This window comes from Phocoena phocoena, chromosome 9 (genome assembly GCF_963924675.1).
Source record: "Phocoena phocoena chromosome 9, mPhoPho1.1, whole genome shotgun sequence".
NCBI classification, from domain to species: Eukaryota; Metazoa; Chordata; class Mammalia; order Artiodactyla; family Phocoenidae; genus Phocoena; species Phocoena phocoena.
In genome coordinates, this window is record NC_089227.1 from 35,759,362 (window position 1) to 35,781,916 (window position 22,555).

A 22,555-nucleotide genomic window follows, 5' to 3' on the forward strand; every position below is an offset into this window, starting at 1 on the left:
GTAGCTTTGTAGTATAGTCTGAAGTCCAGGAGCCTGATTCCTCCAGCTCCATTTTTTGTTCTCAAGATTGCTTTGGCTATTCGGAGTCTTTTGTGTTTCCATACAAATTGTGAAATTTTTTGTTCTAGTTCTGAGGAAAATGCCAATGGTAGTTTGATAGGGATTGTGTTGAATCTGTAGATTGCTTTGGGCAGTAGAGTCATATTCACAGTGTTGATTCTTGTAATCCAAGAACATGGTGTATCTCTCCATCTATTTCTATCATCTTTAATTACTTTCATCAGTGTCGTATAATTTTGTGCATACAAGTCTATTTTCTCCTTAGGTAGTTTACCTCTAGGTATTTTATTCTGTTTGTGGCAATGGTAAATGGGAGTGTTTTCTTAATTTCACTTTCAGATTTTTCATCATTAGTGTATAGGAATACAAGAGATATCTGTGCATTAGTTTTGTATCCTGCTACTTCACCAGATTCATTGATTAGCTCTAGTAGTTTTCTGTTAGCATCTTCAGGATTCTCTATGTGTGGTATCATGTCATCTGCAAACAGTGACAGCTTTACTTCTTTTCTGATTTGGATTCCTTTTATTTCTTTTTCTTCTCTGATTGCTGTGGCTAAAACTTCCAAAACTATGTTGAATAATAGTGGTGAGAGTGGGCAACCTTGTATTTTTCCTGATCTTAGTGGAAATGGTTTCAGTTTTTCACGATTGAGGATGGTGTTGGCTGTGCGTTTGTCATATATAGCCTTTATTATGTTGAGAAAAATTCCCTCTATGCCTACTTTCTGCAGGGTTTTTATCATAAATGGGTGTTGAATTTTCTCGAAAGCTTTCTCTGCATCCATTGAGATGATCATACGGTTTTTCTCCTTCAATTTGTTGTTATGGTGTATCACATTGATTGATTTGTGTATACTGAAGAATCCTTGCATTCCTGGGATAAACCCCACTTGATCATGGTGTATGATCCTTTTAATGTACTGTTGGATTCTGTTTGCTAGTATTTTGTTGAGGAGTTTTGCATCTATGTTCACCAGTGATATTGGTCTGTAGTTTTCTTTCTCTGTGACATCCTTGTCATGTTTTGGTATCAGGCTCATGGTGGCCTCATAGAATGAGTTTGGGAGTGTTCCTCCCTCTGCTATATTTTGGAAGAGTTTGAGAAGGATAGGTGTTAGCTCTTCTCTAAATGTTTGATGGAATTCGCCTGTGAAGCCATCTGGTAATGGGGTTTTGTTTGTTGGAAGATTTATAATCACAGTTTCAATTTCAGTGCTTGTGATCGATCTGTTCATATTTTATACTTCTTCCTGGTTCAGTCTCAGAGTGTTGCGTATTTCTAAGAATTTGTCCATTTCTTCCAGGCTGTCCATTTTATTGACATGGAGTTGCTTGTAGTAATCTCTCATGATCCTTTTTATTTCTGCAGTGTCAGTTGTTACTTCTCCTTTTTTCATTTCTAATTCTATTGATTTGAGTCTTCTCCCTTTTCTTAATGATGAGTCTGGCTAATGGTTTATCAATTTTCTTTACCTTCTCAAAGAACCAGGTTTTAGTTTTATTGATCTTTGCTATTGTTTCCTTCATTTCTTCTTCATTTATTTCTGATCTGATCTTTATGATTTCTTTCCTTCTGCTAACTTTAGGGTTATCTTGTTCTTCTTTCTCTAATTGCTTTAGGTGTAACGTTAAGTTGCTTATTAGAGATGTTTCTTGTTTCCTAAGGTAGGATTGTATTGCTATAAACTTCTCTCTTAGAACTGCTTTTGCTGCATCCCAAAGGTTTTGGGTCATCGTATTTTCATTGTCATTTGTTTCTAGGTATTTTTTGATTTCCTCTTTGATTTCTTCAGTGATCTCTTGGTTATTTAGTAGGGTATTGTTTAGCCTCCATGTGTTTGTATTTTTTTTTTTACAGATTTTTTCCTGTAATTGATATCTAGTCTCATGGCATTGTGGTTGGAAAAGATGCTTGATTTATTTCAATTGTCTTACATTTACCAAGGCTTGATTTGTGACCCAAGATATGATCTATCCTGGAGAATGTTCCATGAGCACTTGAGAAGAATGTGTATTCTGTTGCTTTTGGATGAATGTTCTATAAATATCAATTAAGTCCATCTTGTTTAATGTATCATTTAAAGCTTGTGTTTCCTTATTTATTTTTATTTTGGATGATCTGTCCATTGGTGAAAGTGGGGTGTTAAAGTCCCCAATATGATTGTGTTACTGTTGATTTCCCGTTTTATGACTGTTAGTATTTGCCTTATGTATTGAGGTGCTCCTATGTTGGGTGCATAAATATTTACAGTTGTTATATCTTCTTCTTGGATCGATCCCTTGAGCTTTATGTAGTGTCCTTCTTTGTCTCTTATAATAGTCTTTATTTTAAAGTCTATTTTATCTGATATGAGAATTGCTCCTACAGCTTTCTTTTGATTTCCATTTGCATGGAATATCTTTTTCCATCCCCTCACTTTCAGTCTGTATGTGTCCCTAGGTCTGAAGTTGGTGTCTTGTAGACAGCACATATATGGGTCTTGTTTTTGTACCCATTCAGCCAGTCTGTGTCTTTTGGTGGGAGCATTTAGTCCATTTACATTAAAGGTAATTTTCGATATGTATGTTCCTATGACCATTTTCTTAATTGTTTTGGGTTTGTTATTGTAGGTCTTTTCCTTCTCTTGTGTTTCCTGCCTAGAGAAGTTCCTTTAGCATTTGTTGTAAAACTGGTTTGGTGGTGCTGAATTTTCTTAGCTTTTGCTTGTCTATAAAGCATTTAATTTCTTCATGAAATCTGAATGAGATCCTTGCTGGGTAGAGTAATCTTGGTTTTAGGTTTTCCTCCTTCATCACTTTAAATATGTCCTGCCAGTCCCTTCTGGCTTGCAGAGTTTCTGCTGAAAGATCAGCTGTTAACCTTACGGGGATTCCCTTGTGTGTTATTTTTCTCTTGCTACTTTTAATATTTTTTCTTTGTATTTAATTTTTGATAGTTTGATTAATATGTGTCTTTGTGTGTTTCTCCTTGGATTTATCCTGTATGAGACTCTCTGTGCTTCCTGGACTTGATTAACTATTTCCTTTCCCTTATTAGGGACGTTTTCAACTATAATCTCTTCAAATATTTTCTCAGTCCCTTTCTTTTTCTCTTCTTCTTATGGGACCCCTATAATTAGAATGTTGGTGCATTTAATATTGTCCCAGAGGTCTCTGAGACTGTCCTCAGTTCTTTTCATTCTTTTTTCTTTATTTTGCTCTGCACTAGTTATTTCCACTATTTTATCTTTCAGGTCACTTATCTATTCTTCTGCCTCAGTTATTCTGCTATTGATCCCTTCTAGAGAATTTTTTATTTCATTTATTGTGTTGTTTGTCATTGTTTGTTTGCTCTTTAGTTCTTCTGGGTCCTTGTAAAGCGTTTCTTCTATTTCGTCTCTTCTCTTTCCAAGATTTTGGATCATCTTTACTATCATTATTCTGATTTTTTTTTCAGGTAGACCGCCTATTTCCTCTTCATTTGTTAAGTCTGGTGGGTTTTTGCCTTGCTCCTTCTTCTGCTGTGTGTTTCTCTGTCTTCTCATTTTGCTTATCTTACTGTGTTTGGGGTCTCCTTTTCGCAGGCTGCAGGTTCATAGTTCCCGTTGTTTTTGGTGTCTGTCCCTAGTGGCTAAAGTTGGTTCAGTGGGTTGTGTAAGCTTCCTGGTGGAGGGGACTAGTGCCTGTGTTCTGGTGGATGAGGCTGGATCTTGTCTTTCTGGTGGGCAGGTCCACATCTGGTGGTGTGTTCGGGGTGTCTGTGTCTGTGGCCTTATTATGATTTTAGGCAGCCTCTCTGCTAATGGATGGGGTTTTTTTCCTGTCTTGCTAGTTGTTTGGCAAAGGGTGTCCAGCACTGTAGATTGCTGGTCGTTGAGTGAAGCTGGGTCTTGGCGTTAAGATGGAGATCTCTGGGAGATTTTTGCCATTTCATATTACGTGGAGCTGGGAGGTCTCTTGTGAATTAGTGTCTTGAAGTTGGCTCTCCCACCTCAGAGGCACAGCCCTGATCCCTGGCTGGAGCACCAAGAGCCTTTCATTCACACGGGTGAGAATAGAAGGGAGAAAAAAATAGAAAGAAAGATAAAATAAAATAAATTTATTAAAATAAAAAGGAAAAGATAATTATTAAGAAAGAAATTTTTAAAAGTAAAAAAAAAAAAAAACCAAAAACGGTCAGACAGAACCCTAGGACAGATGGTAAAAGCGAAGCTATACAGACAAAATCACACTCAGAAGCATACACATACACACTCACAAAAAGAGGAAAAGGGAAAAAAAAAAAAATATATATATATATATATCTTTGCTCCCAAAGTCCACCTCCTCAGTTTGGGATGATTCGTTGTCTATTCAGGTATTTCACAGATGCAGGGTACATCAAGTTGATTGTGGAGATTTAATCCGCTGCTCCTCAGGCTGCTGGGAGAGATTTCCCTTTCTCTTCTTTGTTCACCTAGCTTCCGGGGTTCATCTTTGGATTTGGACCCACCTCTGCATATAGGTCGCCTGAGGGCGTCTCTTCTTCGCTCAGACAGGACAGGGTTAAAGGAGCAGCTGATTCGGGGGGCTCTGGCTCACTCAGGCCGGGGGGAGGGAGGGGTACCTAGTGTGGGGCAAGCCTGCGGCAGCGAGGCCATCATGACGTTGCACCAGCCTGTGGCGCGCCGTGTGTTCTCCTGGAGAAGTTGTCCCTGGATCCTGGGACCCTGGCAGTGGCGGGCTGCACAGGCTCCCAGCAGGGGAGGTGTGGATAGTGACCTGTGCTTGCACACAGGCTTTTTGGTGGCTGTAGCAGCAGCTTTAGCATCTCATGCCTGTCTCTGGGGTCCACGCTGATAGCCACGGCTCGCGCCCGTCTCTGGAGCTCCGTTAAGCGGTGTTCTGAATCCCCTTTCCTCGTTCACCAGGAAACAAAGAGGCAAGAAAAAGTCTCTTGCCTCTTCGGCAGCTCCAGACCTTTTCTCAGGCTCCCTCCGGCTAGCTGTGGCACACTAGCCCCTTTAGGCTGTGTTCACGCAGCAACCCCAGTCCTCTCCCTGGGGTCTGACCTCCGAATCCCGAGCCTCAGCTCCCAGCCTCCGCCCGTCCTGGCGGGTGAGCAGAAAAGTCTCTTGGGCTGGTGAGTGCTGGTCAGCACCGATTCTCTGTGCGGGAATCTCTCCGCTTTGCCGTCCACACCCCTGTTGCTGCACTCTCCTCCGTGGCTCCGAAGCTTCCCCCGTCACCCGCCACCCGCAGTCTCTGCCTGTGGAGGGGCTTCCTAGTGTGTGGAAACCTCTCCTCCTTCACAGCTCCCTCCCACTGGTGCGGATCCAGTCCCTATTCTTTTTCTGTTTTTTCTTTTTTCTGTTGCTCTGCCCTGGTACGTGGGGAGTTTCTTGCCTTTTGGGAGGTCTGAGGTCTTCTGCCAGTGTTCAGTAGGTGTTATGTAGGAGTTGTTCCACATGTAGTTCATTGTATTTCTGATGTATTTGTGGGGAAGAAAGTGATCTCCACGTCGTACTCTTCCGCCATCTTGAAGTTCCTCTCAGAATGTCAATTTTAAAGCTTCCTGTCCCTCTGAGATCATTTCTTTTTATATCTGTTGTCATATTTTCTTTATGGTTTTTCTATTCTCCCTTAATAAAGTATGGCTTACGTGTCTGATTTGCAGCTTCTTTTCTTCCTAATGGATTCCAGATTCCTTCCATATATTGTAATTGAGCATGTAACATATCCTAAAAATTATTTTTTTAAAAATAAATCTTGTTAGTTATTTGAGCTGTTTGTTTATCTGCTTGTTTGCTTTTTAATATCACCTCAAAATATCTATGTCATTGTTGCCTTGAATTTGTGCCAGAAGTATGTTGTAGCTGTTTATACTTGCATCAATTTCTAGTTTGGAAACATTTTCATTTTTTCAGGGTTTTTCTTAATAAGAAGGCAACCCAAGGTTTATATTCATTTCTACCAATAACCATATCACTCAAAAATTTTATTCATATATTTATGTCTGAAAATAGATTTTAAAGACACACTGAAGACAACAGTTTTATCCTTTTAAAATGCAGTGAGATAATATAGACTGGAAAATTATTACATCTTTCATGTGTTACACTCTGTATTTTCCCATGCTTCTCAGTTGAATAAAAAATCTTTTACAGTGAAGTCATGATATATAATATCTTTTCCCCTTTAGATGGACACTTTTGTAAATCCGCTTCGAAATTCTATGAGGAATGTTTCAAATGCAGTTAAATCCCTTCCTGATAGCTTCGCAGAGGGAATGACTAAAATGTCAGACAACATGGGCAAAATGTCAGAGAGATTAGGTCAAGACATAAGGCAATCATTTTTCAAGGTAAGATGTTTTCAGTAATGCCTAAAGGAAACTATTTTTAGGTCAACTAAGATTTACTGAGCTCTTGCTTAGATTTACCTTATTTTACTTTATAAGTCCAAAGCCCTATAGACACATAGTCTCATAAAGAATTAAAAAACTAAAGAGAATTAATTCTTATCGAAAATGGATACTGTAAAATCCAGTCACTCCTCAGTCTCTACTACAGTAGAATTTTTAAATCCATTTAAAGCACATATTTAAAATTAGTAAAGTTAACATTCTTTGTACTCTTTTATTCCATTTAGCCATGTTTATTCTATAGTGTCATTAAAATTTATAACAAAACAGGTATGTGCTGTTGTGTGAATTAGTTTTACTAGTATTCATCAGCAGACATAAAGTCTAATTTCTCCTGAGTCACACGATCAAGATTCACGAGATCAAAGAGAGGAAAAGTCTTTCAACATCATCAATCTCTGCAGCCATATCTTACTGTGTATATACCTGTGAGAGGCATAGAAGAGTTTCCTGGGAAGCTTATTCATTTTGCTAGCAGAATAGGTAGTTGACCAAGTAGTTTTTTGCTTCCTAATTTACATTTTTTAAATAATTTTGACCTAGTTGTTTAAGGTTATAATCAAGACTATAAAAGAAATCATGTAACTATTAGAATGTTTCAGTGAAGAGGAAATATATATAAACACTGATAGAATTTCTTTATTGTAAGAGGCAACTCCTGAAATATAGTGTGTGTAAATCATACTTTCTATTGATTCTCATACCTTTTCGGGTGTTTCATCCTAATTTCTAATCATGGGGAAGTACACTAACACTGCAGTGAGGGTTGTCTTGTGCTGCTTCTGCTGATAGCTACCCATAGGACTTCCTACAAGAGTCACTGAACTTTTCCAGGCTTCTTTTTCCTCACCAGTAATGTGAAGGGGTTATAACAGGTGATCTTGATGGTCCTTCCTGTGCTGAGAAATGGTTATCAACTAGCACTGGTCTTTCTGTCCTTTTCCCCCATAACTTACATTATATAACAGTCAGTTAATTAGTTCCTTTAAGCCTCTTAGCATACTGTCAGGCTCTTTATGGTAAAGAAAAAAGATTGGAGTTCTGTTCCCCTACTGTGCTACTAACTTTTGGTCTTTAAATCATTTAATCTTACTTAGCTTTAAATTCTAAAAAGTATGGGAGTTTGAGTAATATCTCCATCCACCTCAAAATGAATCCTTTTTTAAAGGAAAGAAAATCTGTTGGTAATGAAATAATTACCCTTTTATATTGGGTTTCTAACTGTAGATTGTCAATACTTTGTTAATGCTATATAAATTTTGTTTATATATTGTCCCCCAAATCAAATCAAATGCTGTTCATTATATTTGATACTACTAATTTTAGTTTATTGTATTCTTTCATTTTCTGCTTTAGTGTGTTTACTTTGTTTTTTTAAATATTAGGTTCCTCCTTTAATTCCAAAGACTGATTCAGATCCTGAACATTGTCGAGTTTCAGCTCAACTTGATGATACTGTGAGTTAATTTTATTTTGGTAGCATTCAGTTGAAATTCACATCATACTTGGCAGATCTTTTTAACTTTTCAATATAGTATAATATGTATGTCTGTCATTAATGTACATATATTGTAAACATTGTTTGATGAATTCTTACAAACTGAACATATCCGTGTAATCAGCACTGTAAACAAGAAACAGAATATTACCAGTACCCCAGAAAGCCCCTAATGCTCTCTTCCTGTCACTGTCCTCTCCCCTGCCAAGGATAAACATTATCCTGACTTCTACCCTGCATTTATACTTTATATAAATGAAACGGTGAGGTATGTACTCCTTTAAGTCTGGCATTTTTTGCTCAACATTGTGATAATCTTCCATGTTTGTTTCGTGTGATTGTGGTTTCTTCATTTTTGTGGCCTTACAGTCCAATTTTGTAATTATAGTACAATTACATTTTGTAAATATAGTACAATATGTTTGCTATATTACGAACTGTACTCCTCTGAACATTCTGGTACTTGTCTTTTGATTAAACAAATAAGTACGTATTTCTTTCTGTACCCAGGAATGGAATTGCTTGGTCAGGGGTCATGCAAAAATTCATTTTTAATAGATACTGTCAAATAATTTGCCGAAGTGTGTGTACCGCTTCCGCTGCCATCAGGAATGCATGAGAATCAGTGGTTCACAGCCTGCCAAAACTCAATATGTTAATGCCTTTTTAATTTTAGCCATTCTCTTTGTTGTATCTCATGCGGATTTCCATTTCTCTGATGACTGTTAAAATGTTGAACCTCTTTTCATAAGTTTATTGGCCATTTGGGTGTCCTGTCTTACATGTCTGTCTCTTTCCCCCATTTTTTTTCTGTTGGCTTGGTTGTCTTTGATTAGTAAGAGTGCGTTGTATAATCTGAATATTGTTTCTTTGTCAGATATAAGTATTTGTGTATTGTGAATATCTTCTGCTTTGTGTGCTTTTATGCTCTGTGTACAATCTGTGCCTACTGCAAGGTCACAAAGATGTTCTCCTATGATTTTCTTTAAAAATTGTTTTTGTTGGGCTTCCCTGGTGGCTCAGTGGTTGAGAGTCCGCCTGCCGATGCAGGGGACACGGGTTCGTGCCCCGGTCCGGGAAGATCCCACATGCCGTGGAGCGGCTAGGCCCATGAGCCATGGCTGCCGAGCCTGCACGTCCGGAGCCTGTGCTCCGCAACGGGAGAGGCCACAACAGTGAGAGGCCCGTGTACCGCAAAAAAAAAAAAAAAGTTGTTTTTGTTTACCGTGCCAAAACTTAGATTTGCCATTCATCTAGGCTCAATTGTTGTGTATGGAATGAGGTAGGGGTCCAGTTGACCTAAGCACCATTTACTGAGAAGACCCTCTTTTCCCAGTGTATGTTTTTTCCTTGTCACAAATCTTTTTATTTTATATATTTGGGTCTGGGCTTTCTATTCTATTCTATTAGGCAGAGTTATTTTAAAGTTATAATTATCTCTCTTCAGTTTCTCATTGAATTTCTTTATAATAAACTGTCTTAAAGATAATATTTTTGTTTTTTCAAGAATATTTTAGAATGTTTATTATGCATTGTACTGTTGTAATATCCATAACATTATACTTTTTGTTAAGGGTTTTTATAATTTAACTGTTTATTAGAATTGTCATGTGGCATCAGACTCATGACTATACTTGATCAGAGAATAGAGCAGTAGTGGTTTTTGCCTCCAAAGTGGTTAAGCTATTGAAAAATATGTGAAAGAGAAGGTATGCTAAGAAAATGTTTACAACACAGTGAAAAATGTATGACTCATGCTGTTTTCTCATGAAAAAATTTAAGTATTTAAATTATAACATTGATGAAGAAATAATTGGAAAGAGTAGCTTAGTGATGAAAGAATTACAAAATTACTGGCAATTATGGCAGTTTTGTTGCATATCTAAACCTGCACCCTATTGTATATTGATATATTTCGACATCAAAGCATTCTAGTTGTCTTTCTTTACTTTTTATATCATTAATTGAATATTCCCATGATGAAAGTGTACAAATTTTTACTTCTTAAAAATAAAAAGAAAATTCTAGTAATCTAGTTGCCTTTTGTAATGTTAGCTGGATTTTATTTCAGCTTCTTTTTCATGAAAATACCTATATACATACAACGCAGTAACCGAGCAAAACAGATTGCTCTGTGTAGATTGTATTTTGTTCTATTAAATAAAGAGAAATGTTGAGAATATTTTGTTCATTTGAAAAAGATGCCCCAGAGAATAGGCAAAGGGGCTAGCCTTTGCCTTATAAACTAATACAGATTCTACTGCAAGATCCCAAATCATATTTTCCTAAGACCATCATGAACCCAGTTTGAGAAGTTTGTTTCACTACAGCCTTGGAATTTACTCATCATTGTAGAGTTGTAAAATTCTGTATTCTGTCAAAATGGCTGTTAAAAATATTTTTTCTAAATTAGAATGAAATGTTGGTTACAAAGGCTATAGTAGAACTTGTTCTCCAACCTGTAAATAGTAACAGTCATTTGGTAAAAGCAGCAAAATTAGCCATTCGTAGTAGATAGGTAACTCAAATAAACGTATCCTTATTTCTTCCCATATTTTGTCAGGTGGATGACAATATTCCACTTAGGGTAATGCTGCTTCTCATGGATGAAGTATTCGACTTAAAAGAGAGAAATCAGTGGTTGCGAAGGAATATCAAAAACCTACTTCAACAGCTTATTAGAGCCACATATGGTGATACTATTAATAGGTACCACTTTTTTTTCTTAAACTACTTAGAGCTGATCTTACTTAGCTTTTGAAGTTTTACTTCTGGAAGTAGATTGCTCAACCTTTTGTAGGTGAATTTCCTTCTCTGGGTCTTTGAAGATCATTAAAGCAGACTATTGCTCTCAGAGATAATCTTCATACAAATTAAGTTGCTTACTTCATGAAAGTAATGTTTCTTTATTTTATTCACCTTCTAAAATCTTGACCGTACTCATTTGAATTTCTTTACTTTCAGAAAAATAGTTGACCATGTTGACTGGATGACCTCACCTGAGCAAGTAGCCGACTTAGTGAAACGTTTCAGGTATGTCTTAAGACACAGTCACTTCTTTTAGATAGTACAGAGTTGAGCATTGTTATCACTAACTTTCATTGCATTCCTTCTCTTCCTGGCCTTAAAGTTGGTTTTAGTCATCACTGATGAGCAAAAAGACTTGCAAGAATTATAAATATTTGTCCCATGGACCTATTCATCTTTGTTTTTTTAAAACCAGAATAGAAAAAAGTGTAAATGAAAAATCTTTAAGATGTTAGGCTATATTTTATCATAGTAATGTGGCTTTAAAATAATTGAAATATTAATGTAGACATGGCATGGTCATATAATCAGGTTACCTAGTTTCCAGGATTAATTTTTCTCAGTTGTATTTGCTAACCTTGATTTGATTGATTGGTTGATTGATTGATTGGCTGGCTGGCTGGCTGCATGGGGTCTTCATTGCTGCATGCTGGCTTTCTCTAGTTGCCGCAAGTGGGGACTACTCTTCATTGTGGTGCGTAGGCTTCTCATTGCAGTGGCTTCTCTTGTTACGGAGCATGTGCTCTAGGTGGGCAGGCTTCAGTAGTTGCGGCACGTGGGCTCAGTAGTTGCGGCACATGGGCTTAGTTGCTCCATGGCATGTGGGATCTTCCCAGACCAGGGATCGAACCCATATCCCCTGCATTGGCAGGCGGATTCTTAACCACTGCACTACCAGGGAAGTCCCTGCTAACCTTGATTTTAAATGAAGAATTTTAGAAATATGTATGTCCATGGTCTAAATTTTTATTAACTATTTGAGCCTCTGAAAAGGTTCAGATTAATAGTAGTGATACTCCAATTCATATGTTCATTCTACGAAAATATTCTGAACCCCTTCTCTGTGTCTAGCCCTCTTACCAGGAACTGAGAGGTAAGGTTCAGTCCCTTCAAGGAAAGCATGCCATGGCAGACAAATAAACAACTTTTCTAAAAGCGAGAGATAAGCAAGGCATAAACATTCATGGCATCACGTACTTTGAAGTAACAGAAAGAAGGGAACTACGAACACTGTTTACTTGGCACTGTCTAACTACTTTATGTACACTTTCTGATTTTATCCTATTTTATGAGATAGGGATTTTTGTCTCCGTTTTGTTACAAGGAAATTGAGGGTTTGAGAAGTTAAGCAGCTTGCCCAAAGCCTCGTGTGCTGGACAGTGGGGAACAGGACTCTCTAATCTGAAGCTAAATTTCTCCTCACAATACCATACTGTTTATAAAAGCTGTACCACCTGCCCTGGCACCTTCATTCTGTTTCAGGGTGGGTAAATATTGTTCTTCTGGAGCACTGATTCTCAACCTTGCCTGCACACTGGAGTCACTTGGAGAGCTTTAAAAAGTACTAATGCTTAGGTCCCATCTGCAAACAGTCTGATTTAATTAATCTGGTGGAGGCCCTGGTCCTTAAGCTCTTTTAAAGCTCCCAGGTGTTTTCTAATGTGCAGTCAGAGTTAAGAAGGACTACTCTGGGCAGTCTCTTTCTCTCAGACCAAATTCCCAGATGGAAGCTTAGTTACAGTGCTCAATTCCTACCTTTGGCCTGAGAACTAGGGAACAGGAATCAAGCACACTGTGAAAGTAAAGGAGAATGAATTAAGTATGTGAAAGAAACATTGTAATCAATACAGCTCTAAGGTGTGGGTGCAGAATTTGTTTTATATTGGCTTAGTTTTAAGTTGTCCCAGGGCATACTTCTGTTATTTTGTCTTGTATATATCCTTTTACACCTAAAATTGAACCCTGTATGTAGTTACTGTTTGTTGAATATCACACCTATATAAAATTGCAGAAGTGTTTCCTTTTTCTGTTTACATTTGTGTTTTCTCTAGAAAATTGGAATAATTTTACCAACTTGTATCATTAGAAAATGAAAATGTTTACAAAATTTATTTAATCTTCTTAAATAGAGATGCCTTTTGGCCAAATGGCATTTTAGCAGAGACTGTTCCATGCAGAGATAAAGCTATTCGAATGAGAACAAGAGTTGCAGGAAAAACTAAATTACTTTCAATTATGCCAGGTAAGTGAACATTTTTAGTGTAAATCTTATTAATTTGTACTTCTTCTGAATTTAAGGCATCGAGCATGCTAAGTATAGCTGCCTTTTGACTATAATAACTATCATTTGATGGCTTATCATATACTAGGCACTGTGCTAGGCATTTCTCATATATCTTTAACTAACCCACATAACATTATGAAGCCTAGGTACTGTTAACATCACAGCTTTATATGTGAGGAAACAGAAGCTCAAAGGGGTTAAATGAGTCACCCAAGGTTTATAGCTAGTAAGTGAGTGTTGGGACTCTGACTCAGCTCTGAGTTCCCCGAAAGCCATTGCTTTCAACCACTTGAAGAAAAAGTGTTGCTTTTAACCACTTCACTTTGCTGCCTTGAAACATTTTGAGAATGAAGTTGATGATAAATTCTGTGACAGATGAAAGGGCTGATAAAAGTATATGAAGTATGAGGTTTTCAGGAAGAATATTTGTTCTACTTAAGAGAACAAACACATTTTTTCAAAGAATCCCTTTGAAACAGTTGATTGGCCCATTCTTAATCTTTACTAAAACATGATCCTAAAGAAAGTGTACATAGTGGCATTCTGTTGGTCTAATTTGAGTTACTTTAGAACACTGCTGTCTCACTAATTTAGATTCACTTTGTCCGTTTTGTCTTCTCTCAATAAGAGCAGTTTTGTGTAGTTGGGTGGTTGTTTGATCTCTTCTTTGGTTATAAATATCTTTGAAAATACCTAGATATCTCTTCTCCACATTTTAATTGTGGATGTAGAGAATAGAAAAATATTTAAGTTCTCAATATCTATTTCTTTTCATATAATTTTACTTTTAATTTAAACTATATTTTCATCATAGATTTTAATCAACTTTGTCTTCTAACAAGTTGGAAATTTGCCACATAGCTATTTATTCTGCCCTATAGACTATACTGTTGCATTTGGAGATAAAAAGCAAGTGACAGAAATAACATTTTAGAAAAATAAAAAGAAACAATAATGTAAGATATTAATATACTGTTAGAATAAACCAGATGGTGCTATAGACTGACTCAGTTATGTGGCTGGAAGAAATCTTAATGCATTTATACAGTAAATATTTATTGAGAGCCTTTCATGAGCCAGACACTATTCTTTACACTTATCGTTGCCTTCTTGGAGTTTACATTCTACTAGGGAGACACAGGAAACAGATGAAAGAAATAGATAAAGCACAGCATGTTGGATAGTGGTAAGTGCTGAGGAGACAGATAGTGCAGGAAAAGGGAGGTGTCAGTTGAGTTGCAGTTGCAGATAGGGTAGCCATTGGGGGCCTCCCTGAGATGATGACACTTATGTGAAGACTTGAAGGAAGTGAGGATAGATGTAAAAGCATATATATTTATATATACATAATCCCTTACCTGTTTTTTAGTAAATTTAAAAACTATTTGCTTTAAATTATATTGTACCCTAGTTAGAAGTATACATTTTGGAAGTTGCATGTTTCTTTCAAGAGCAATAAAGTATTGCTTTTGAGGCCCCTGCTGTACGGTCCTGACTATGAATAATTAAGAATAATAGGAGATTGGTTCAAGATGGCGGAGTAGAAGGACATGGTCTCACTCCCTCTTGTGAGAGTATCAGAGTCCCAACTAACTGCTGAACAGTCATCAACAGGAAGACACTGGAACTCACCAAAAAAGATACCCCACATCCACAGACAAAGGAGAAGCCATAATGAGATGGTAGGAGGGGCGCAATCACAATAAGATCAAATCCCATAACTGCTGGGTGGGTGACTCACATACTGGAGGACACTTATACCACAGAAGTCCACGCATTGGAGTGAAGGTTCTGAGCCCCGTGTCAGGCTTCCCAACCTGGGGGTCTGGCAACAGGAGGAGGAATTCCTAGAGAATCAGACTTTGAAGACTGGCGGGATTTGATTACAGGACCTCGACAGGACTGGAGGAAACAGAGACTCCACATACAAAGTAGTGTGCGCATCGGGACCCAGGGGAAGGAGCAGCGACCCCGTAGAAGACTGAACCAGACCTACCTGCTAGTGTTGGAGGGTCTCCTGCAGAGGTGGCGGGTGGCTGTGGCTCACCGTGAGGACAAGGACACTGGAATCAGAAGTTCTGGGAAGTACTCCTTGGCGTGAGCCCTTCCAGAGTCCGCCATTAGCCCCACCAAAGAGCCCAGGTAGGCTCCAGTGTAGGGTCGCCTTAGGCCAAACAATCAACAGGGAGGGAACGCAGCCCCACCCATCAACAGACAAGCAGATTAAAGTTTTACTGAGCTCTTCCCACCAGAGGAAAAGCCAGCTCTTTTGTTCTGGTGGGCAAGTCCCTCCCAACAGGAACTTGTACAAGCCTCGTAGATAGCCTCATCCACCAGAGGGCAGACAGTAGAAGCAAGAAGAACTACAATCCTGCAGCCTGTGGAACAAAAACCACATTCACAGAAAGACTGACAAGATGAAAAGGCAGAGGACTGTGTACCAGATGAAGGAACAAGATAAAACCCCAGAAAAATAATTAAATGAAGTGGAGATAGGCAACCTTCCTAAACAAGAATTCACAATAATGGTAGTGAAGATGATCCAGGATCTCGGAAAAAGAATGGAGGCCAAGATCGAGAAGATGCAAGAAATGTTTAACGAAGACCTAGAAGAATTAAAGAACAAACATACAGGGATGAACAATAGAATAACTGAAATGAAAAACATACTGGAAGGAATTAATAGCAGAATAACTGAGGCAGAAGAACGGATAGGTGACCTGGAAGACAGAATGGTGGAATTCGCTGCTGCAGAACAGAGTAAAGAAAAAAGAATGAAAAGAAATGAAGACAGCTTAAGAGACCTCTGAGACAACATTAAACGCAACAACATTCACATTACAGGGGTCCCAGAAGGAGAAGAGAGAGAGAAAGGACCCGAGAAAATATTTGAAGAGATTATAGTCGAAAACTTCCCTAACATGGGAAAGGAAATAGCCACCGAAGTCCAGGAAGCTCAGAGAGCAAAAATTAAAGACAAAGAAAAATTACTGAAAGCAGCAAGGGAAAAACAACAAATGATATACAAGGGAACTCCCATAAGGTTAACAGCTGATTTCTCAGCAGAAACTCTACAAGCCAGAAGGGAGTGGCATGACATATTTAAAGTGATGAAACGGAAGAACACACAACCAAGATTACTCTACCTGGCAAAGAACTCATTCAGATTCGATGGAGAAATCAAAATCTTTACAGACAAGCAAAAGCTAAGAGAATTTAGCACCACCAAACCAGCTCTACAACAAATGCTAAAGGAACTTCTCTAAATGGGAAACACAAGTGAAGAAAAGAACCTATAAAAACAGACCCAAAACAATTAAGAAAATGGTAATAGGAACATACATATCAATAACTACCTTAAATGTGAAGGGATTAAATGCTCCAACCAAAAGACACAGGCTCACTGAATGGATACAAAAATAAGACCCATATATGTGCTGTCTACAGGAGACCCACTTCAGACCTAGGGACACATCTAGACTGAAAGTGAGGGGATAGAAAAAGATATTCCATGCAAGGAAATCAAAAGAAAGCTGGAGTAGCAATACTCATATCAGATAAAATAGACTGTAAAGAATGTTACAAGAGACAAGGAAGGACACTACATAATGATCGAGGGATCAATCCAAGAAGAAGATATAACAATTATAAATATATTTGCACCCAACATAGGAGCACCTCAATACATAAGGCAACTGCTAACAGCTATAAAAGAGGAAATTGACAGTAACACAGTAATAGTGCAGGAGTTTAACACCTCACTTACACCATTGGACAGATCATCCAAACAGAAAATTAATAAGGAAGCACAAGCTTTAAACTACACAATAGACCAGATAGATTTAATTGATATTTATAGGACATTTCATCCAAAAACAGCAGATTACACTTTCTTCTCAAGTGTGCACGGAACATTCTCCAGGATCACATCTTGGGTCACAAATCAAGCCTCAGTAAATTTAAGAAAATTGAAATCATATCAAGCACCTTTTCTGATCACAACGCTATGAGATTAGATATCAATTAAGGGAAAAAAACCATAAAAAACACAAACATGGAGGCTAAACAATATGTTACTAAATAAGCAAGAGGTCACAGAGGAAATAAAAAAATACCTAGAAACAAATGACAGTGAAAACATTACGATCCAAAACCTGTGGGATGCAGCAAAAGCAGTTCTAAGAGGGAAGTCTATAGCAGTACAATCCTACCTCAAGAAACAACAGCCATCTCATATAAACAATCTAACCTCACACCTAAAAGAACTAGAGAAAGAAGAACAAACAAAACACAAAGTTAGTAGAAGGAAAGAAATCATAAAGATCAGAGCAGAAATAAATGAAATAGAAACAAAGGAAACAATAGCAAAGATCAATAAAACTAAAAGCTGGTTCTTTGAGAAGATAAACAAAATTGATAAACCATTAGCCAGACTCATCAAGAAAAAGATGGAGAAGACTCATATCATTAAAATTAGAAATGAGAAAGGAGAAGTTACCACAGACACCACAGAAATACAAAGCATCCTAAGAGACTACTACAAGCAGCTCTGTGCCAATAAAATGGACAACCTGGAAGAAATGGACAAATTCTTAGAAAGGTATAACCTTCCAAGACTGAACCAGGAAGAAATAGAAAACATGACCAGACCAATCACAAAGTAATGAAATTTAAACTCTGATTAAAAATCTTCCAACTAACAAAAGTCCAGGACCAGATGGCTTCACAGTTGAATTCTATCAGACATTTAGAGAAGAGTTAACACCCATCCTTCTCAAACTCTTCCAAAAAATTGCAGAGGAATGAACACTCCCAAACTCATTCTACAAGGCCACCATCACCCTGATACCAAAACCAGACAAAAATAATACAAAAAAGGAAAATTACAGACCAATATCACTGATGAGTAGAGATGCAGAAATCCTCAACAAAATACTAGCAAGCAGAATCCAACAACACATTAAAAGGATCATATACCATGATCAAGTGGGATTTATCCCAGGGATGCAAGGATTCTTCAGTATACGCAAATCAATCAATATGATACACCATATTAACAAACTGAAAAAGAAAAACCATATGATCATCTCTAGATGCAGAAAAAACTTTTGACAAAATTCAACGCCCATTTATGATAAAAACTCCCCAGAGGGAACCTACCTCAACATAATAAAGGCCATATACAACAAACCCACAGCAGACATCATTATCAATCGTGAAAAACTGAAAGCATTTCCTCTAAGATCAGAACAAGACAAGGATGTCCACTGTCACCACTATTATTCAACATAGTTTTGGAAGTCCTAGCCATGGCAATCAGAGAAGAAAAAGAAATAAAAGGAATCCAAATCAGAAAAGAAGAAGTAAAGCTGTCACTGTTTGCAGTTGACATGATACTACACATAGAGAATCCTAAAGATGCTACCAGAAAACTACTAGAGCTAACCAATGAATTTGGTAAAGTTGCAGGATACAAAATTAATGCACAGAAATCTCTTGCATTCCTATACACTAATGATGAAAAACCTGAAAGAGAAATTAAGGAAACACTCCCATTTACCATTGCAGCAAAAAGAATAAAATACCTCAGAATAAACCTAGCTAAGGAGACAAAAGACCTGTATGCAGAAAACTATAAGACACTAATGAAAGAAATTAAAGACGATACAAACAAATGGAGAGATATACCATGTCATTGGATTGGAAGAATCAATACTGTGAAAATGGCTATACTACCCAAAGCAATGTACAGATTCAGTGCAATCCCTATCAAATTACCAATGGCAGTTTTTACAGAACTAGAACAAAAAATCTTAAAATTTGTATAGGGACACAAAAGACCCCGAATAGCCAAAGCGGTCTTGAGGGAAAAAAACGGAGCTGGAGGAATCAGGCTCCTGGACTTCAATCTATACTACAAAGCTACAGTAATCAAGGAAATATGGTACTGGCACAAAGACAGAAATATAGATCAATGGAACAGTATAGAAATCCCAGAGATAAACCCATTCACCAATAGTCAACTAATCTATGACAAAGGAGGCAAGGATATGCAACGGAGAAACGACAGTCTCTTCCATAAGTGGTGCTGAGAGAACTGGACAGCTGCACATAAAAAATGAAATTAGAACACTCCCTAACACCATACACAAAAATAAACTCAAAATGGATTAGAGACCTAAATGCAAGACCACTATATGCACTACAAAATGCACTATCAAACTCTTAGAGGAAAACATAGACAGAACACTCTATGACATAAATCACAGCAAGATCCTTTTTGACCCATCTACTAGAGAAATGGAAATAAAAACAAAAAGAAACAAATGGGACCTAATGAAACTTCAAAGCTTTTGCACAGCAAAGGGAAACATAAACAAGACAAAAAGGCAACCCTCAGAATGGGAGAAAATGTTTGCAAAGAAATCAATGGACAAAGGATTAATCTCCAAAATACATGAACAGCTCATGCAGCTCAATATTAAAATAACAAACCACACAATCCAAAAATGGACAGAAGACCTAAATAGACATTTCTCCAAAGAAGACATACAGATGGCCAAGAAGCACATGCAAAGCTGCTCAACATCACTAATTATTAGAGAAATGCAAATCAAAAGTACAATGAGGTATCACCTCACACCAATCAGAATGGGCATCATCAGAAAATCTACAAGAAACAAATGCTGGAGAGGGTGTGGAGAAAAGGGAACGCTCTTGCACTCTTGGTAGGAGCGTAAATTGATACAGTCACTATGGAGAACAGTATGGAGGTTCCTTGAAAAACTAAAAATAGAATTACCATATGACCCAGCAATCCCACTACTGGGCATATACCCTGAGAAAAACAATTCAAAAAGACACATGCACCCCAATGTTCATTGCAGCACTATTTACAATATCCAGGTTATGGAAGCAACCTAAATGCCCAGTGACAGACGAATGGGTAAAGAAGAGCTGGTACATATATACAATGGAATATTACTCAGCCATAAAAAGAAACGAAATTGGGTCATTTGTAGAGACGTGGATGGATCTAGAGACTCATACAGAGTGAAGTAAGTCAGAAAGAGAAAAGCAAATATCGTATATTAACGCATATGTGTGGAACCTAGAAAAATGGTACAGATGAACTGGTTTGCAGGGCAGAAATAGAGACACAGATGCAGAGAACAAATGTATGGACACCAAGGGGGGAAAGGAGTGGGGGGGGGGTGGTGGTGGTGTGATGAATTGGGCTGTTGGGATTGACATGTACACACTGATGTGTATAAAATGTATAACTAATAAGAACCTGCTGTATAAAATATAAAATGAAATTCAAGAATAAAAGAGAAAAAAAAAAAGAATAATACTTGGTGCTTCCATATTTACGTGTCTCTAGTAACTTCATGTTGCCTATGAGTAAACTCCAAACTTGCTTACCCTGACAGTCACAGCACTGTCAGTTTTCCATTTTTTTCACCACTTTCTCTTACAGGAATCCTAAAATTCAACCAAACTTTACTACCCCATTTCTTGAGCCTGTCTTGTTTTTGTTTCCACTTGGTGCTCATTTGCTCATTCCTGTTCTTAAATCCTTCATCTGTTTGCACCTATGAAAATACTGCCCAGGTAGCAAAATCTACTTCAGTTGTTACTTCCTTGAAGGGAACCTTTCCTTATTATCTCATGTTGCATTCCCTCCTTGTAAGTGTCTTTATGCTTTTAGTATTTTAATGGCACTGTTTCTGTGTTGCAAGTTTTTTGAAATCATAGATCAACTTTCACACATTTTCTTATAGTATTTCTGACTGCATTAAATGTAGTAAAAGTATGTGTATAGTGTTTTAGAGTTTACAGATCACTTTTCACATTATCTCATCAAGGCTTTATAAATTCTTACAGTTATAATAATATTGGTTATTATAAATTCCCATTTTTACAGATGAGGATGCAAACTCAGGGTGGGTAAGTTATCATATAGGTATTAAGGGACAAGATCACAACTCTAATTTGGGGTTTCCTGCTTTCTCCTGTGCTGTATTTGTCTCACAGTATCTATTGTGTAAGTGCATGCATGCTTGCAAACGTATATAAGTTTTAAGTCAGTTATTAAACTTACATTAAGGTCATTAACTGAATACTTGCTACTTATCAGTTACTCTGCTTTGTACTTTACATACTTAGCATAGTTTAGGCCTTGGATTTCCTTTGAATAATGAATTGTGTTTATTTCCCCTCTCCCCCGCTTCATTTAGATGAACTGAAGCACATTATTGGGGCTGAGACAACACGGAAAGGTATTCTTCGTGTATTTGAAATGTTTCAGCACAACCAGTTAAATAGGAGGATGGTTTATGTCTTTTTGGAAGGCTTTTTGGAAAGCTTATTTCCACAGTATAAATTCCGTGAACTTTTCAACAGACTGCATTCACGGTCAAAGCAGATGCAGAAATATAAACAGAAACTTCATACTACTCAAGCGCCTTCTTTACAGAAAAGGTGACACTCCAATCTATGAAGCTGGTGTTCGTTTTGTCCAGGACTGATGGTATGGACGGATCTTCTGGGGCTTAACTCATATACTGTTGTGTCTGCACCAGTCTTTTAGTGTCTCAAAATAGATTATTAATACATCCATAAGACTGTGGTTCTTCTCATCCTTGTCTATAATCCAGCCACTACCAAGAGAGATTTCTGTGTCTTAAATGATTTGGTGCATATTTTTGCAACACTGAGAGGATACTGCCCCCATCTCAAGCAAGAATGACGTTGGTCTCTTCTGTTTCAAGCTAATCAGCATTCTCCAGCAATGACAAAATGCCAGAGTGTAGATATGAGAGCTAAGGAAAGCACAGAACAAGAGTTCACAGATAAATTGGCTGATTTGTTTAACAGTGGGAAACTGTGCAATGTACTGTTTGGAGGGATTTGTTTTGCATAATGATTTTATAGGTCTTTTTCAGAATTTTGATATAGTGTAGATAGCCAGGTGAGTGATCTTTGGAACATCTCTTTCAGGTCTAGGGAAAGTGACAGAATGCCCTTAAAGTATGAAGTAACATTATATCCAAATTACAGTTTTGTGACATAAAGTAAAAACCTAGTATAAAATAAAACCAGTCAAAACAAAAATTTCATTGGATTTATTATTCATTGGTAGAAAACAGATTTTAATTGATTCTTATGTGTCTTAAGGGCTCTATTTTGCTCTTAACGGTACTCAGTCATAAGCTTTATTTTGGCATTCTGTGTGTAAAAAGAAGCAGATGATGGCTCTTAGCTAAGTTACAAAATTATTACAGTTTTCTTTATCTTTAAGAGATTACTGATTATATAATAGGGGCTATAATTTGTTGAAAGAACTGCCAAATACTTCTAAAATTGTGGAAATTTAAGAAACAGTACTCTATTGAAAGTTACTATATGATGATTTTAAACTGTGTGATCTAGACATACGTTAGGTGATTGCAAAAATAGCAAATCAAAGGATTAAATGAGTTTATTAGTCGTATGTAAACATACAAATTCTTAACTCT

At 37.3% G+C, this 22,555-nt stretch overlaps 1 protein-coding gene across 4 annotated transcripts in view; it reads left to right on the forward strand.

The window, feature by feature from the left end:
* The window catches only part of SNX13 (sorting nexin 13), a 140,204-nt gene extending 118,682 nt beyond the window's left edge, over positions 1-21,522 (forward strand). For 3 of the 4 annotated variants that reach the window (XM_065883656.1, XM_065883658.1, XM_065883657.1), the window contains 6 exons: positions 6,223-6,384; positions 7,830-7,901; positions 10,506-10,651; positions 10,907-10,975; positions 12,880-12,992; positions 21,275-21,522. In XM_065883656.1, coding sequence (XP_065739728.1) covers positions 6,223-6,384; positions 7,830-7,901; positions 10,506-10,651; positions 10,907-10,975; positions 12,880-12,992; positions 21,275-21,522 — 810 coding nt within the window. Of the gene's footprint in view, positions 1-6,222; positions 6,385-7,829; positions 7,902-10,505; positions 10,652-10,906; positions 10,976-12,879; positions 13,001-21,274 lie in introns of those variants that run through there. The other variant, XM_065883660.1, reaches the window with a different exon arrangement.
* The last annotated feature ends 1,033 nt before the right edge of the window (positions 21,523-22,555 follow it).